This window comes from Pavona decussata, unplaced genomic scaffold, assembly GCF_977016875.1.
Source record: "Pavona decussata unplaced genomic scaffold, jaPavDecu1.1 SCAFFOLD_47, whole genome shotgun sequence".
Lineage (NCBI taxonomy): Eukaryota > Metazoa > Cnidaria > Anthozoa > Scleractinia > Agariciidae > Pavona > Pavona decussata.
Genome location: NW_028145469.1, coordinates 2,020,001 through 2,037,487, shown reverse-complemented (window position 1 = coordinate 2,037,487; position 17,487 = coordinate 2,020,001). Strand labels below are relative to the sequence as shown.

The window sequence follows — 17,487 nt, the reverse complement described above, 5'->3', positions numbered from 1 at the left end:
CCGAATGGCTTTCGGTTTTAAAAGCTTATATAAATTATAGGTTTAAAAATCTGTATCATAAAACTATTAAAACGATTGCACTGAATGTTGCTGAATTATAGCCGAACTGAATAGAACTGGAACAAAATGTAATGGCACTTAATTAATATTGTCAAAAAGCTTCATTATATTAGTAAATGCTGATTTAGACAGTACAGCTTTTGCTTACGACTGTCGCATGCGATTTCTAGAGCGCGCGCTGCTCTCGCCGTGCAAAAAGTCAAACACAACTCTCGTCATTCAACATTGCCCATAACTTCGATTGTCGTAGGATTTGAAAACATGTTTTAAAATCCTAGGACATTTTTGTGATGTACATGACAGTCGTAAGCAAGTTGTAGGTTTGATTTACATGAAAACAATTCGTTTTGTAGGCCAGTCGTAAGCTTGTCGCATGCGACAAAGTCGTACCGTGAAAATCGCCCTTAAGAGTCCCCGTTTTTAATCCATTACATCATCCACATTGAAATCCCAAATGCTTGAGCATACTCTTTTTTTGTAAGAATCTGTTTCATAAGAATATCGAGGCTGAAATTTGCAAAATTTGAAGAATATTTTAAGAATAAACCCAAGGCTGAAATTTTGAAAATATATTTTTTGTGTTAAAGATTTGTAAATACAATGTTCACAATTATATGTTTTTAACTAAACTATAAAATTCTTCATTTCTCTAAACGGCAAAACTAACCAATAAAACGATAAAAAAAACTACACTAGCGAAATTTTCAATGCTAATGACAGTTTGACGAACGCTACAGGTATTAGTACACTTGTACATTCATTTGATACCCCAATACATTCTAAAACGGAAATGTCACACGCTATAATCTAAGAATATTCACAAGAATATATTCAGCCTAACATCGGCAGAAAAATAAGAATATTCAGCCTGGGCCGGAAAAACAATACTCTTATACAAAAAGAAAAGAGTGTAATTTCTTCGTCGATCGTCTTCGACCTCATCTGGATGAATCTGCAAATCGTAACAACAACAATCGGTAAAGCAACACGTTAACTATTTATTAGATTTTCTAAGCAGACAGTACACTTTTTATGACTTTCAATGATTCTTACCTGGAATTCCAAACTAGATTTTAGCCAGATTTTCACTTTATCAGGCTGTATCAAGCAAACGCGTGCTCAGCTGCGGTAAACAACACAATCATTCGCCGCTCCAAAAGAGATCCAGGGAAACTCACACGTAAACTCACAAGGTAAACTAAACACTGTGAGTACGGAACTATACTCGGTATCGACGAAATACGAATATAACATCTTTGATTTCCGAACATTGGCCCTTGCCGCGCTTGTTCCTCCATCGAGTCCATTTTGAAATGAGGAGATCATGTGACATCGACAATTTGATAATATAGTTGGAAGCGATGCATTGTGGGCTATGTGGTTTGTCCTCCTTTGTATAGATGCTTTGTTGAGACGACCTCCGACTCTGATAACTCCGCCTAGGAAAATGGGCTGCAGCGGAAGTAATGAACTGTTGTGGGGTAGTGCTCTGTTGGCTTGAAGATCTTCATAGTCTTCTTTGAACGACTCAATCTGTGCTAACTGACATAAGGCTAGGGAGGCCTCTTTAAGATCATCGGCACACAACGTCTTCCCCTGTCGCTCTGAGTCTGGACATTTCTTCTTCACTTTACACTTTAACTTGAACTTGTACCTCATCCACCAAGCATACACGCGCACCAGCTTCCTCCAGGAAGAGAACCTCTCCCATGTGACCATGCTCACACTGGGGGTAGCTGACGTTGTTAGGACTGAAGCCTTTACTTCCACTTTGCTGTCATCAAATTCTGGAGCCCTTTCGCTTCTTGGCCACTGATCTTCAGTGAGCATGAGGAATTTGGGACCATTGATCCACCGACACTCAGGAGTCAAATCACACATTTCGATCCCTCTTGTGCAGTCATCTGCCACATTTATCAAACCTGGCACATGGTGCCACTTCCTAACGTCAGAGTTAGAAGTAATTTCAGCAACTCTGTGTGACACATAAACGCTGAATCTCCTATGAGTGTTCCTAATGTAGTGGGCGACAATCTCTGAGTCACTCCAGAGGTACATATCATCAACTTCAAAGTCGATTTCTTCCAATATCTTCGACTTCAATCTGACTGCTATCACTGCAGCTTGCAGTTCCAGGCGTGGTATAGTCAAGGTCTTGATCGGAGCTAGTCTTGTCTTACTCATTCTGAAACTCACATTTACACGTCCACAACTAATCGTTCGGAAATAGGCTACGGCTCCATAGGCAATCTCCGAAGCGTCACAGAACACGTGTAGTTGCACATCTTGGCATTCATCACGGTGGAATCCATACCACCTGGGAACTGCACTAATCTGAGATGACTTCAAACCATCCTTCCACCTTTGCCAGCCCTGAAGAATTTCATAAGGTAGCTCTTCATCCCAGTCTATTTGACGCCTCCACAACTCCTGTATGATCAGCTTTGCCTTAATCACATATGGTGCAGCAAAACCAAGGGGATCAAATACGCTACTCGCCGCGCTCAATATTCCCCTCTTAGTGTCAGGAAAGCCACTCTTCACTGGTTGCAAACACAGGAAATCTTGTTCTGTGTACCACTTGACACCAAGGGCTCCTTCTTGTGGCAGCTCATTACAATCAAGGTCAACAGTGTTACATGCCACTTCAGAGGATGGGATCGCTGCCAGGACCTCTCGACTGTTCGACATCCACTTTGTGAGTCTGAATCCTCCTGTTGCTAGGAGTTCAATTAGCTGCTTCGCTAAGTTGGTAGCACCATCAGAATTTGGTTTCGAGGATAAAAGATCATCCATGTAAAAGTTACGCAGAACGGCATGAGCTGCATCCTTACTAAACTTCTCTGACTGATCAAGGGCAGTCCTTTGTAGTGCATAGTTGGCACAACAGGGTGAGTCAACAGCACCAAACACATGTACTGTCATTTGGTACTCATCTGGAAGTCTAGTTTCATCTAAATCTCTCCACAGAAAACGTAACGAGTCTCTGTCTTCTTCACAAACTCCGACTTGATGGAACATTTGTTCCACATCCGCCATAATGCCGATCTTTCCACTTCTAAATCGCATCAGGATTCCTACCAAATTATTGAGTAAGTCAGGACCAGTGAGAAGCTTGTCATTCAGGCAAACTCTGTCATACTTTGAGGCTGCATCAAAAACGACACGAACCTTCCCAGGTTTGTTGGGGTTTAGTACCGCATGGTGTGGGAGGTACCATGTCTTTGAGGTCATTCCCTTTGACTCTTCAGTTGTCAATTTCTTAGCATGTCCTTTACTGATATAACTGTTTATCACATCCTGGTACTTCCTTGCCAGCTCTGGATTCTTCTTAAGTTTCCTTTCAGTAGAATGGAGACGTGAAACAGCCATAGCGCGATTGTTTGGCAAATTTGGCTCGCCTTTCCACAACGATGCTGTTTTGTAGTGGCCTTCTTCCTTCACTGTACTGCTTTCTAATATTGACAGAGCTCTTCTGTCTTCAGCTGACATGCCAGAATCAGAGGGGGCTTGCTTGGTAGCACAGGAGTCTATCTCCCAAAATCGCTCAATTTGCTTCTGCAGTTGAGTTTCTTGATCAGTTACAAGGAAGTTGGCATTGACTGTGTCACAGTGTCCATTGTCCACATTTCCAAACAGGGTCCACCCTAAGGGGGTTTTTACAGCAATGGGCTCATCCCGTTGCCCTTGGCGAACTTCCAGGTGAATCAGTAAGTGGGCCATGTCAGACCCAATAAGAACTTTCACATCACTACCATCAAGTTCGGAAAGGTCAATGTTCAACAAGTGGTTCCATTGTTCGCTTGCCTTTTCCTTTGACACCTTGACAGATGGGACACTGAGTTTGTCAATAACCCATGCTCCCTGTACAGAAATCAGTTGTGAATGGTCTTTAGATGACAAGGAGAAACTTACTCTGCTTAAGTTCTGGATCTTGGCATCAGAGCCAACTGTATTTAAACTTAGCTGGTGTGTCTCACCCTCAAGCTGCAGGTGGTCTGCTAAGTCCTTTCTAATCAAGGTCGAGTCGCTCCCAGCATCAAGGGCAGCATATGTGTCGACTAGACCACGATAGCTATGGATTTGAACTGGCAGGACTTGAAGGAGGACGAGGCTGAACACTCACTTGGTTGATGCTTCGAGGGACATCGGATGGAACTAGAGGAGAACTTGTATTGGGTACCACTGGTTGAGCACTCTTTTTTGGCGGGATTGATGACTGAATACCGGTGCTTTCGCTTTAAGCTGAACTATCAGTATGTGGATCGCTTTGACGATCTTCATGCAGGAGAGTGTGATGTGGTCGGCTGCAATGCTCTCTAAGACAACGGTTTGTACTTGGACATTCTTTCGATTGATGGTTTGCTTTCAGGCAATTAAAGCAAAGTCTGTGCTCCCACGCAACTTGTTTCCTTTCCTTCAAGGCTTTGGACTTAAAAACAGGACAAAACGCAACACGGTGTCTGTCTGAACACACAACGCACTTCTGTTCACTAACATGGACTACGTTCCCGACCTCCTTCATGCGCGGCTGCACTTGAGGTGGTTTGGGAGGCTTGGTAGTTGTAGCGAGAGAATGCAGCTTCAAATTTGACTTTGGTTTCATACATGACTGCTTCTTGTTCCACTCTTCACATATGAAATCTTCAAGTGGGTTGAATAAGGTGTCAACTCTTTTGCAAAGCCACTTCTCAAATCCTAGCAGGGTAGCTCTCTCAGCATGACCATCAATATGTTCGTACCATCTCACTCTGAGGTTAATGGGTAATCGCATAGTAGCCCTACTTAGATACTCTGGTGATAAGAGTATAGCAGACTGGCCCATCTTGACGCACCAGGTAGTGCAAGCTTTCACTTGATAATAATAATCACGCAATGCCTGTCTATCATTTGGAGTCACACAAGAGTTATCAAGCATGTTCTTTAAGTAGGCTGATGCCACACTGCTGGGGTTCCCAAATTGTCGTTTTAGTGTTTTGAGGGCGGTTGGGTAACTATGGCTAGTCACACCCAAACTTTCAATGGCTTTCTTTGCTTCACCGCTGAGATTTTGGAACAGATAAGACATTCGATCAGAGTCAGTCAGTGTTGTCTTATTATGGATCTGGTCACGAAATCTCTCAATAAACTTGGGCCACTCAATTGGCTTGCCTGTAAACTTGAAAAGCTCAAGTGGTGGTAAGCGTTGCTGCTCTTGTGCTCGGAGCAGAGCTGTACCAGAGTCTGTCAGTGAGCTATTGAGACTTTCGGCAAAAACAGTTTCCTGGCCATCTATGAGCCTGTCAATAAATGCATCTACATGTTCTCCCCTAGGGTCTACTTGAGCTGGTCGATGCAGGGGGTTTGACTTGACCCGACTTGAGTGGGGAGTTGAAGTACTCCTGGAACTTGGGCCCCACAACGGTGTACTACTTGGGAAAGAGTGATTCAATGGACTTTCAAACTTTGGATCATGAGGGGAATAGGCTTGGAAACTATTACTGACAGCAGGTGATGTACTAACATATGTAGGTCTTGACGACAAAGGAATGTCTTGAGGAGTTTGGCTACTCAGTCTTTCTGGATACTTGATTTCAGGTTTTGTTGACCAAGTAACTGATGTGACTGGAGGTGCGTATATATTACTATAGCCAACCAATGGTTGGGGAAAGTTCACATAATGACATGATGACACTGTATTTGTTTGAGGATCTGACCCTAAACTCACAGGAGTAATTATATGCTGAGATGTATATTCACTTCCTTGGCTGAATGGGTCTGGCTGAGTTGAGGTGCACCAACCAATGTTGGGTGCATAAAACTCTAAAACCTTTGGCGGTAAACACTTGGCAACTGGATTTAAAGGAGTATTTGCATACGACATGACAACTTGTTTGTCATATTGCAGAGGTGTATGATCTGATGTTTTGAGTTCTTGGGAAACATATCCCGATGTCATTCCAGGTTTCAACTCAGTACATGGGTTTGAAAAATGATCCTTACTTTCAGCATCAGTGTTCATTAAATAAGGTTTTAGAGATGTTATCGTTTCACTGACCTTGCTGTTTTGGTTCTTTTCGGCGTTTCTTTCGGTGACTTCTTGCCCTATTATTTCGTGTTCGAGTTGGGCTAAATCAGCTTCATTCTGGGCTGAGATGACGGCTTTTTCGCTCTCTCTTTTCTTTCGTAGAAGCTCGAACTCCCGTTTCCGATATTCGAGTTTTAGCTCCAACTCCCTTTGGGCCGTTTCTTCGCGAAATTCCTCCTCACGGACTTGATTTTCTCGCTTCACTTGTTCGGCTAACTGTTTTGCTTGCAGGTTTGCGACGGCAGCTTTAATTCGTGCTTCTCGCTTTCTCTTGGACGAGGTTGACGAGGACTTTGACTTGACGGAATCATTCTGACTTGGAACTTGACTTATCGAGTCTTCAGGGCTTATTTCAGGACTGTTTCGAAGCGGGGATATCACACATTCATCCACCGAGTGCCACGTACTTTTAAGGCTCATCCTCAAGCGGCTGATTTCTTGTATTTGGACTCGAAGGACCAATTTTGGTTGGACCAAATAAAACTTACAAAACACGATTTAACACGACATGTTTATTTTTCGACCTCGTGGTTAAAAACAACGCGCGCGATACCTACTGGGAAACCTAAAACTTAAGAGGCCTGGAGCGAGGCTGCAACCGGAAGTGGCCGCTCCAATAAGCGTTATTTAATTGATATAGTATTGATCGAGTGCTACGACTTAGACCGACTTGAACAAAAAACACTGAAAATTGCCAGCCCTTTCAACTGTAGTTCTCTTCCCTAAAGTCGCAAAGATAATTTTTGCTACAGGATGCTGTACACTAGTCTGGCCCTTTTGTCCATACCAGGAAGGAAGACTTGTTATTTCAGCAAGAACACAATAATCACTATTACCTTGTTTAACAAATGGACGATTAAAAACACAATCAAACCCATGATAATTTCTTATTCCACCCTCTATGAGCTCCGATAGGAAATTCCCTTTAATGTTTACGACAGCACTTCCATCGGCATCCTGGACCGTTAGGGACATAGAATATTCTTGTTTTTTCTTACCACAAAGTCGTACTGAGTGCAGCCTTATGTTTTTGTTTACCGAAAGACATATACAATTGAGAAAGCCGGAACAGCCATGTCTTAGTGCAGTAAACCTAGAAATTACATTTAACTGCCCAGCCCTTTTGGCTTCACAAAAACCAACTGGAATATTAAGTCGTGGTTAAAATATTATATCACGTCGACGCACTCTTTCTTGTTACGTATGTCACAGTCGAAAACAACACTTATATTCTAATTCGCTCACCCGCTCAACCGAATATAAAACATTTATCATGTAATAAGCAACCACTTATGGGGTGTGTCAACACGAGCCGTGTACGACCCTCTTTATTATGTCTTCAATACCAACTGAATTACAAACAGTATATTCATAAACAATATGGCGCAAAATATAAGAAAAACAAAATTACAACTGTATAGCACTAATATAACAATCAAAGCATAAGCTAGAATAATGCAAAAGCAAAACATGACAAACCAAGACTTGAAAAATAAACCACTTGATAAAATATAGTCATTGGGTATTTAATTTAGAGGGCGAGCTGAGTGCGGTCGTATGACTCGAATGAATACAAATCGAGGCCTCAGCATATATATACCCGACGCCCCGCTAATCTGAAGCATTGTGACAAAGTGTCACAAACACCCAAAAATGAGGTTACGTAACCCATGATAAATACATTTGCAAACTCCTTTTGTTCCCTCACTGAAAAATGAATTCCTTCACGATTCGTTCAAGGATTGTTATTTTCACGGACCCTTCGGCCACAAGGCCTTGCTTTTCGCATTGCTTAAATTATCAGCCCAGCAATCAACAGCTTTGAACAACTCCACTTCTTTGATGTTCAACGAATCTTTCTCAACCATTTCCTCCAGTATTGACCTCTCGATAGTCACGAAACCATCCGATTTCACAGCTTCCTCAGTTTCTTTCTCGATCACTTTCCAGCAGTGATCCAAAAGATCTTTCTCTTCGTATTTCTCCACTTCAGGCAAAACGGTAAACACGTTTGACGAGCTCAGGTTCTTTTGCAGATAAGTGGAGCTTTTATCAGCCAGAGAAGGCAGCATGCTTTTCTTTTCTCAGTCACCAAATAAATCACATGCAGCACATTGTCCGTTGTCAAGTTCGCCTCATCGCTGTATATGAAACGAAACAACTCCAACAGGCTCTTGTACTCGCAATCACAGATCTCGACAGAATCTGTTGTCTCCGCCAATTCACCGTAAAATATGGCGAAAAGCACCAGACTACTAAAAAAAAAAACATTCAGGCTTGAACGGTATTCGAACTCATGACCTCTGCGATGCCGTTGTAGTGTTCTACCAACTGAGCTATTAAGCCAACTAATCTTTCAGATAGCTCAGTTGGTAGAACACTGCATCGGTATTGCAGAGGTCATGGGTTCGAAACCCGTTCAAGCCTGATTTTTTTTTAGGTTTTCTTTTCCCAACTGCTTAAGTTGCGTACTAACTGCGAGGATCTTTCTTCTATCTAATCTTTCAGTTGCAGTTCAATATATGATGTTTCATATATTTATATTCACTAAAAAAACAAGTCAAAAATTTCTGCCTCATCAGCCTGTTTTGTTGATCAAATGTAAGGGCCAGACTGAAGTATTGACTCATTACTTCAAAAGAAAAGAAAACATATTTAAGTTGATACAATTAAAAATTTACATCACTGTTGACATCACGGAAAAGTTTAAAATTTTTTCGAGGGGAAATGCCCTCGGAACCCCCTCGTTTTCTCACGCTAACGCGTTTGCTTTATAGCCAGCCAATCACAAACTGGCGTTTTAAGACGACATTATCGCGAAATTACGTTATCTTAGCCCAATCAGAAGGCTCCCCAGGATCGCGATAATAGAAGGAAATCACGATTCATACATCAGACATCAGTTCTCTACTACTTTATTCTTTTCTGCACAATAGGTAAAGAAATACAGTAAGTAAATACAAATAACCATACCTGTAAACGTTTCTTAAAAATTATTTCAGCAAATGTTAACAATTGAAAAGTCTCCATAAAAGCTACATAACAAATACGTGCACTGATGTCATTTCAAGAAATGATTTATTCAATAAAGCATGCTACATTTGAAGGTATAACGCAACAAAGTGCTTCAGTGGTGATAAAACATTCGAGCCAAAAAATAAACAAAGTTCGTCCACAACAGTAGCAGGGAAAGTATTGTTACTACCAAATAACTCTATATTACAATTTCGGCAATTCGGCTGAATCTAGTGCAATGAGTAAGTAAAAACGGTAAATACAGTGAGTAAATACAAATAATCATACTTGTAAACGTTCCTTAAAAATTATTTCAGTCTCTGCAAAGCTAGATAGCAAATGCATGTACTGATGCCATGTAAATAAAAGATTTATGCAATGAACTATGACAAAGTTGAATTTACTCAGTAAAGCAACCGAGTGCTTCGGTCGTGATGATGTTCAAGCAAGGTTCAAGGTTCACACTATTTACACAACATTAACATAGAAAGTAAAGTATCACAGCAGATAATTACAAGATAAAAATAAATGCAGTACAAATTATAAAATGTGTGTGGTGGTCAAAGTAGCAAAGGCTTTCTAGTTGCTACTTTAAAGTAAACAAGGAAATGACACTGAGCTTTATTGAATATTAGAAGATGTAGGAGATGTTTATAGAGCCTAGGATTAATGTACAGGTGAGAATTACATTTGTGTAAATTAAGGTAAATTAAAGGGGCAGTATCATGGGGTTTTTTACCTTTTTTTGTTAAAAATGGTGAAATAAGACCTTCGCTTTGCTACAAAATAATTCTAGAACAACGAGAGTAAAGAAATCAACTCAATTCTTGACACTGAGGAACAACTCGTACTCTGTTCTAGCGCATTTTGGAAACAAAAATGCGACAACTTGAAAAACATTAGCCTAAAAGTTTTCAAGTTTCAATCCATACCGGCCTACTCTGTCTCTGGCCAGAGGCACTAATCGACAGTTTTATTGTGCTGGGGTGATAATTTATAACAAAACTAGACAGTTATTTTTTGCTTCTGTTGTCAGAAAAACGTTTTTGGGTTTGAAATGACATAATATTTTCGTGATACTTCCCCTTTAAGCATTCAGTAAAGTTCACAAACAATAGCATGCAAGTGCTGTAGCTACCAAATAACTTTAAACTAAAATTTAGCGAAAGGGCTCAATCTAGTGCAAAGACATATTCAGCAAATTGCCCCTTTGAAACTGTGGTTTGTCCTGCTGCAGTGTTCGAAAATGAAAATTTCACCCCGGAGGATTCTACAGAGGACATACAACCCTGGCCATACCAGGAAGACGGACCAGATATTGAAGCGTAAATTTGGTACTTGGCATTCGCTTCTAAAGCAACTGAAGGTTCAAACTCAATTTCAAAGCCTTGATAATCTCCTATTGTACACTTCATGAGCTTCGACGAAAACGAACCGGTTTTAGTTGCTACATGAGCGCATGTCTTGCAATTGTACACATTAAGGGTCACTGAGTATTCACTGCTGTTGCTACCAAAAAGACGAATTGCATGCAGCTTTATGTTTTTGTCTACAATAAGATTTAAAAACTCTGAGTCGCCACTATTACGCCACCCGGTAGCTAAGGAGCCAAACCTACTAATTTTCTCAAGTGGCCCAGCTCTTTTGCTCTCACAAAAACCCACTGAAGTATTCAACACACAATTAAAATACCTCACCAGATCGTATACCTCTTTCTTACTAAGTATGTCGCACTCAAGGACAAAACTGGCAAACTCTTTTTCTTCCATCACAGGGAAACGAATCCCCTTCACGATCTGTTCTCCAAGGATCCTTCTTTTCACAGAGCCTTCAGCTACAAGGCCTTGCTTTTCACATTCCTTTTCAGCCCAGCGATCGACAGCTTTGCACAATTCCACTTCCTTGATATTCAATGTATCTTTCTCCACCATTTCCTCCACTACTGACCTCTCGATTGTCACGAAACCATCCGATTTCACAGCTTCCTCCGTTTCTTTCTCGATAACTTTCCAGCAGTGATCCAACAGATCTCTCTCTTCGTATTTCTGCACGTCCGGCAAAACGGTAAACACGTTTGACGCGTCCAAGTTCTCTTGCAGGTAAGCGGAGCATTTCTCGGCCAGAGAAGGCAACAAGTATTTCTTCGCTAAATACATCAACTGCATCACATTGTCCGGTGTCAAGTTCGCCTCATCGCTGTAAATGAAACGAAACAACTCCAACAAGCTCTCGTACTCACAATCAGAGATCTCGACGGAATCTTTTGTCTCCGCCAGTTCACCGTAAAACATGGCACAAAACACCGGACTACTGACCGCCAACACAAACTTGTGAGCCGGAATATTTTTACTTTCACTTCCGCCCTTGAAGTCTCGCACGACGAACTTCACATCGCTCAAGAGGTCTTGGTTAAATATGGACTTGCATCTTTCTTGGATAGTACTTCTGGCTGTTGATTGCCAAAAATCTTTTTTGACTGCACCAACGGACATGATTGAAACGACTCTGCGTTTGAACGTTTCTTGTTTCCTTCACTTCGAATATCGACTGGCTTTCGATTACAAGGAAAAAGTCACGGTATTGTAATTATGTCACGCATGCATTGTAGTACTGATCGCAGGCTCAGTTTTTGTCCCAGTCAATCGGTAAAATGTAGCAAACTGACGAAAGTTCGAAACCAGTACTTTAACAGGACATTTCCTTAAAAACAAAAAAAATATATTGCAAAACATGGCAATGAGAGAGGCGATAAATAACACTTCAAAATTACAGTACTGACGACTTTCGATTTGTGTGCTTTTGTTATTGTTAGTTGTTTGGTTAGCTAATCACGTGAAAACATTGACCACGGTCCATGGAACGCCTTATTTTCTCACCACTAACAAAAATAAATACAAAAATAAATAAATAAATAAATAAATAAATAAAAAGAGAAAAGAACAAAACAAGCATAACATAATACGTAGCATACGCCGTTCAAGATTGTTTAAGGTGCGCAGATTACTTCAGCCTTGAATTAGTTTGAAAGCGTGAAGGACTGCTAGACATCAGATATCAGCATATCAGGTTAAGTTGAAGATCTGGAAGTTGCTTGTTTCTTTTAGAATGTAAACCCAAGGTTTATATTATATTTTTTTCATTTTACAATATTTCTCTACACTGATTTCCATTAAATGTATTGAAATATTTATTAATAAAAGAGACATTTAATTTGCGTTATTTTCTGTCCTACTATCCTAAAATGTGAACAAGGTTTAGATACGTTTACCCCTTAATTTACTGCAAAAACCGGACGGAAAGCCACTCTTTTTTTTTACATTAAAATTTAATTCCAATTTCCTTCCTTAGTCCAGTCCAGTCACATCCAGTCCAATATTTCACATCCATAGGCCTGGTTAATAAGCGTTTCGATCCTAGGCAAAGGTAGATTATGCAAGCAAAAGCAGGATTTTCAAACTTTTTCAAGACTAATTAAGATGTCCCGTTCAACTTGAACTGCACTTCAACTTCAACTTGAACTACACTATCCATGTGATAACTGTGCCTGCGATTCAGTGTACAACAGTCTCCGCAATGCTAGACTGTTCACAGTGCCCTACTTCTCCGTGGGATTTTTGAGATTAATCTGGGGAGATGTGTCTAAACTACTACCGAGGGGGTGGGGGGGGGGGGACCTAGTCAGGGTATGTCTAAAATACCGACGGGAGCGGGAATGTAGTCTGAAATGTCAGCCGTCTCCTCCCCCTGACCCACGGGGGTGCGCCCCCCTGTGGGTTAAGGGGAAGAGACTTCTGACATTTCAGCCTAGTGGGAATGGGGAGGAGGGAGGAGGCGGGAAAACTCAATGTACCCTGCCAAGTTCCACCCCACCCCTCGGTAATATAGTTTAGACACACTCCCCAGATTGCGCGCGCTTTTGCAAACCAAGATGGCCTGAGTTCGATCGAAGCATACGAGTCTCGAAAACCCACAGAAAAGTAGGGAACGGTCAGTGAGAAAAGTCTACGGCAGTGAGTGTGGATGAGTACGTGGATCACCTAGAGATCACGTGAGGTGGTGGCATGTGACGTGTGTTAGTGGGCAGCAGAGACTCTGGAGAACCTGAAATTTCATTACCGCAGTATTTCTGCATCTGAGCGCTTACGAGGCATCCAATAACAATAATAATAATAATAAAAATAATAATAATAATAATAATAATAATAATAATAATAATAATAATAATAATAATAATAATAATAATAATAATAGAAATAACCAAGGGTTAGGAAGTGCGGGCCAGAACACTTTTGAGTCGAGGGATTTTCAATGAAACTTTTGTTGAGCATTGAAATTGGTTGGCCATCACGTTGGGTAGTTATCATTAAAAACCTGCATGTCTCTGTTGAAGATGATTTTCAGTCCGTATAGCGTACTACGCAATCTTAGGGTTTGTTGTCAATGCACTCGATTGCAAAACATAGACACGTAAAAAACATAAACTGGAACGATGAGGCTCAATGGCTTTATGGGTATAAGTGTACTAAATTTATTTGCATAATATTCTATTCTCGTGTGACGGTTGATGACCAAAATTAGTTGCACGTGGTGAATGATGGAAACTGTCCAAACTTTCATTAAAGTGTCCAATTTGGCCAATAAGGGCCAATTTGAGTGATATACCATTCGCGATTTTCCTAAGTTCAAAACAGGACAGCAATATTTGGTAGAAAATTATTCGGAAGATTCAAGAATTAAGTCAACACTGTATTGTTTATTTCAAAGAATGAGAATGGTAAATTATTGGTTATGTAAATGCATAAGGTTATTGTTTAAACACTACCCACAAATTCAATGGGTCTCATCGTTCACGGTTTATGCTTTTTAGGTGTCAACGTTTTTGCAATCGAGTGTATACGTTACACCTCTGTAATAGCTTACATAAAGTTTATAAACTAACAGGCGAAATTTACCACATCTCGAAATTTTATTTTATATCTCGACAACCATTTACAGCAATATGGCTTGGACAAAAGTCGGGCAAGAGATCAACTGCACACTTTGCTTGCACATATTCGTGTAAAGGATTTGCCGCAAAAGGTAATAAATTAGGATTGAGACCAGCAACAGATGAAACTCGGTGAATAATGTTGTAACGTAAATTGCAAATTGCTGATAATAGAATAGTTAGAATACAAAAATGCTGAATAGCTGCAGTTGATATTTTTCTTCTTGATGTGGGAAGAGCCCATCAGAGCAAAGTAGAACTACTTTTCTCTTTCACTCTAGTAACCTGCAAACCGAAAAAGAAAAACTCAACACCTTTTAAGTTTATTTAGCATCTAGTGCAAACCCGCCCAGTCTCAAGTACTTAGTTTAAAGTGAACACTGATCGGCACCTTTTTTTAGTAAAACATAAAATGATTAAGAAAACTCAGTCAAAAAGGTTTGATTCCCGCCACAGAGAAAGGCTATGCTAACATATGAAAATTCCAACCTCGTTCTGTGGCCTCAAAGCACTTATCAACGGTAGCCGAGTTTGTTTATGGGGGCGCGGCTTCCCGCTCAACTCAACGGTGACGTCACAGTTGACCGCCTACCAAGGACGAATGGGGACGAGTCTGCTTTGAACCTATCTCTTTTTTTATTTGCCCAGTTTTGCTTTGTCAACTTATCATCATTATCAATATTAATAGAAACAATGTTTGTTCAACAATGCGCCTCAGTTATGACAGTAAGTGTCAAGTGAGTTATGTCAGCGAGTGTCAAGAGATGAAAATATAAAGTTGGCTTCTATTTCATTGAAAGCAAAATATAAGACATTCATATATTTAAACTGCGGATGAAAGAGTAAATGAACAGGAGACCATCGCGGGGCCCCTCTCATTGTTCCAACAGAGTGTTTTATACAAGGTAAGGGTCTGCAATGTAACGGAGGGTAGAGGTATGATATATGATATTCTATACACCCATTTTGAGACCTGCCCTCGGTTGTTCAAAAAGCAGATAACTTTATCTCCTGCATAAGTCTATCAACCGGATAAAAGCGATATCCACAGGATAGTTATCCAGAGGATAAAAATTCCTTACACAAAACCTGGACAGAAAACAAAATGTCAGCAATAAAATCGATCGATTGTTGCTAGAGATAATCATTTTGTTCATGTTGTCACGGCTGTTGCATTTAAAATGTTTTCCAGGTATTTTATTTTAATTACTCAACTAAATCGGGTTGACTGTTTGAACAGCCATGTTTGTTTTTCAACAGTTTTATCCAGTGGATGAAAAGTTATTCGTCGTACTTTGATGTGGATAACTTTTTCCACATGTTCGGTTTAAACCTATGCGGAGAAAGTGCAAGTGCTCTTGCTATCCAAAGAGAAAATTTGGTGTAACCATGCATTTTTTTAGAGTTAATAAAGCTTGAATTAAAAAAAAAACGCCATAAATTGCTTTGTATTTTACTGTTTTTTAGGAATAATTGTTTCTTAGATTAGATGCGTGGCTACCCCCTAATATTCGTTTTGGATTTCAATAGCCCTTGCTGAGATCTGCTTTCACCGCATGGTCATTAAACACACAAAAATACTTCTTTATTAGTAGGTGTCATCCTTTATTAAAACTTCCAGTTGTCGACAATTTGCTGTGCAGATGTTCCACAAATGATTTGAAACTCCTTTGAAACTGACGGGGCACTGTCGCAGAAATTTTGCTGTATGTTGGCCGAAACTGCTCAAATATTTGACAAAGAACCCCAGCTATAACACCGGGAGGCAAACATGAAACTGAATTTTCCGAGGAAGAATATTATCAGTTTTTAGCGATTTCTTCAAAACTCACATGATTATCTTTAAAAAATTGGCCAATTTTTTCAAGTTGCAATCCATTTCCATCCCAGCCATCTGCTGACAAAAACGATTGATACTAATTTCTGTGCCTTAGTAGGGATGTTACAAAATTAAACCCATATTTTACTGTTCCTATCAATACAAATATGTTTCGCTATTCAAAATGACATTTAAAATAGGTGACACTGCCCCTTTAAGGGGGAGGGACAGGGGGGATGGAGTGATCGCTGAATTTGAACACGCAATAAGCATCATGCACTAATATCAATGCAAAAGCTACCAAGATTTTTTACTTAACCTCACGTCTTTGATCAAGAGTCTTGATGTTTCGATTCCATGAAAAAAAAAAAACAGTTTATGAAATATCTAATTTTGCCTCAACCGCCAGTTACATAGCAGTTAGTACGCAACTAAAACAATTGCGAAAATAAAGGCTGAAAAAAATTCAGGTTTGAATGTGACTCGAACCCATGACCTCTGCGATGCCGCTACAGTGCTCTACCAAATGAGCTATTAGGCCTTCGCAACTGTTACTGTTCATGGTTTTTCTACCAAGGAACATCACGACATTGTATCATTTTATTGTCTCTTGCAAAAAGCCGTTTTGCGCAGACATTAGGATGAAGATCTGGAAGTTGTTGTTGTTTTAATGTAAGCCCAAGGTTTATGTTGGGAATTTTAAAATTCTTCGTTACTTTGATTTTCATTAAACTGATGTATTGAAATATTTATCGACATTTTATGTTATTCTGCTGTCCTATTATATTAAAATACTACATTAAAATTTCCTTGCAATTTCCTCCCTAAGTCTAGCTTAGTCTTGCCTGTCAAATATGTTACTTCCAGAGACCTACTCAAAGATGATCCTAGGTAAAGGCAGATTATGCAGCCAAAACCAGGATTTTCAAACTATTCAATGAAGGCTGAGATGTCCCGTTCAACTTGAACTGTTGTTTTGCAGCAGTGACAGCTCCACACTTATCCATCTGTTAGCTGTGGCTACGACTGTATAACAGTCTCGGCAATTCTAGACTGTTCACAGTGCCCTTTTGCTATTTTCCGTAGGATTTTCGAGACTCGATTCTTTCATCGAACTCACCCCATCTTGTTTTTTAACGGCGAGCGCAACTTGGGGAGAGTGTCGTAACTACCGAGGGAAGCCCTGGTCAGGGTACGTTGAGTTTTCAAGTTCCCGCCTCCTCCCCTCTGCCCACTCCCGCACCCTTCGGTAGTTTTGACTCTTTCCCCCGGCATGTTTATCCATAGAACTAAAATTTTGATCTTTGCGCGCCGAACCCATTTAAGCGCCGTGTTGCCATGCTTACATGACATTTTTTGAGCCAATCACAAACCAGCATTTCAGACAACATTATCGCACTGAATAACGTTGCCTCAGCTCAATCAGAAGGTTCCCCAGGATCGCGATAATAAAAGTAAATCATCATTACTCATTTCTCTAGAATTGTTTCCTTTACTGATTCTATCCTTCTAAATAGGTATGCTAAGGAAAACAGTGGG

General features: G+C 40.3%; 3 protein-coding genes and 1 long non-coding RNA gene across 5 annotated transcripts in view; all 4 read right to left on the bottom strand.

The window, feature by feature from the left end:
* Positions 1-11,700, bottom strand: part of LOC146482242 (BTB/POZ domain-containing protein 6-A-like) — a 33,197-nt gene extending 21,497 nt beyond the window's left edge. Inside the window, exon 1 of the mRNA XM_085107530.1 lies at positions 10,296-11,700. Coding sequence (XP_084963656.1) covers positions 10,315-11,634 — 1,320 coding nt within the window. The 5' untranslated portion in view covers positions 11,635-11,700 and the 3' untranslated portion in view covers positions 10,296-10,314. The remainder of the gene's footprint in view (positions 1-10,295) is intronic.
* LOC146482240 (BTB/POZ domain-containing protein 6-like) overlaps positions 1-17,487 on the bottom strand; it is a 56,186-nt gene that overhangs the window by 21,558 nt on the left and 17,141 nt on the right. The window contains exon 2 of one of the 2 annotated variants that reach the window (XR_014864193.1): positions 9,033-9,470. The exons of the other annotated variant lie outside the window; for it this stretch is intronic. The gene's annotated coding sequence lies outside the window, so the exon portion shown is untranslated. Of the gene's footprint in view, positions 1-9,032; positions 9,471-17,487 lie in introns of those variants that run through there. 2 annotated transcript variants of the gene reach the window in all.
* Positions 838-1,242, bottom strand: LOC146482243 (uncharacterized). The gene is made up of 2 exons (XR_014864160.1): positions 1,114-1,242; positions 838-1,012 (listed from the first exon to the last, which is right to left on the bottom strand). It is a non-coding gene; the product is annotated as an uncharacterized LOC146482243 (long non-coding RNA).
* LOC146482241 (BTB/POZ domain-containing protein 6-like) overlaps positions 17,427-17,487 on the bottom strand; it is a 2,059-nt gene continuing 1,998 nt past the window's right edge. Inside the window, exon 1 of the mRNA XM_085107528.1 lies at positions 17,427-17,487. This exon is cut by the window's right edge and continues 1,998 nt beyond it. The gene's annotated coding sequence lies outside the window, so the exon portion shown is untranslated.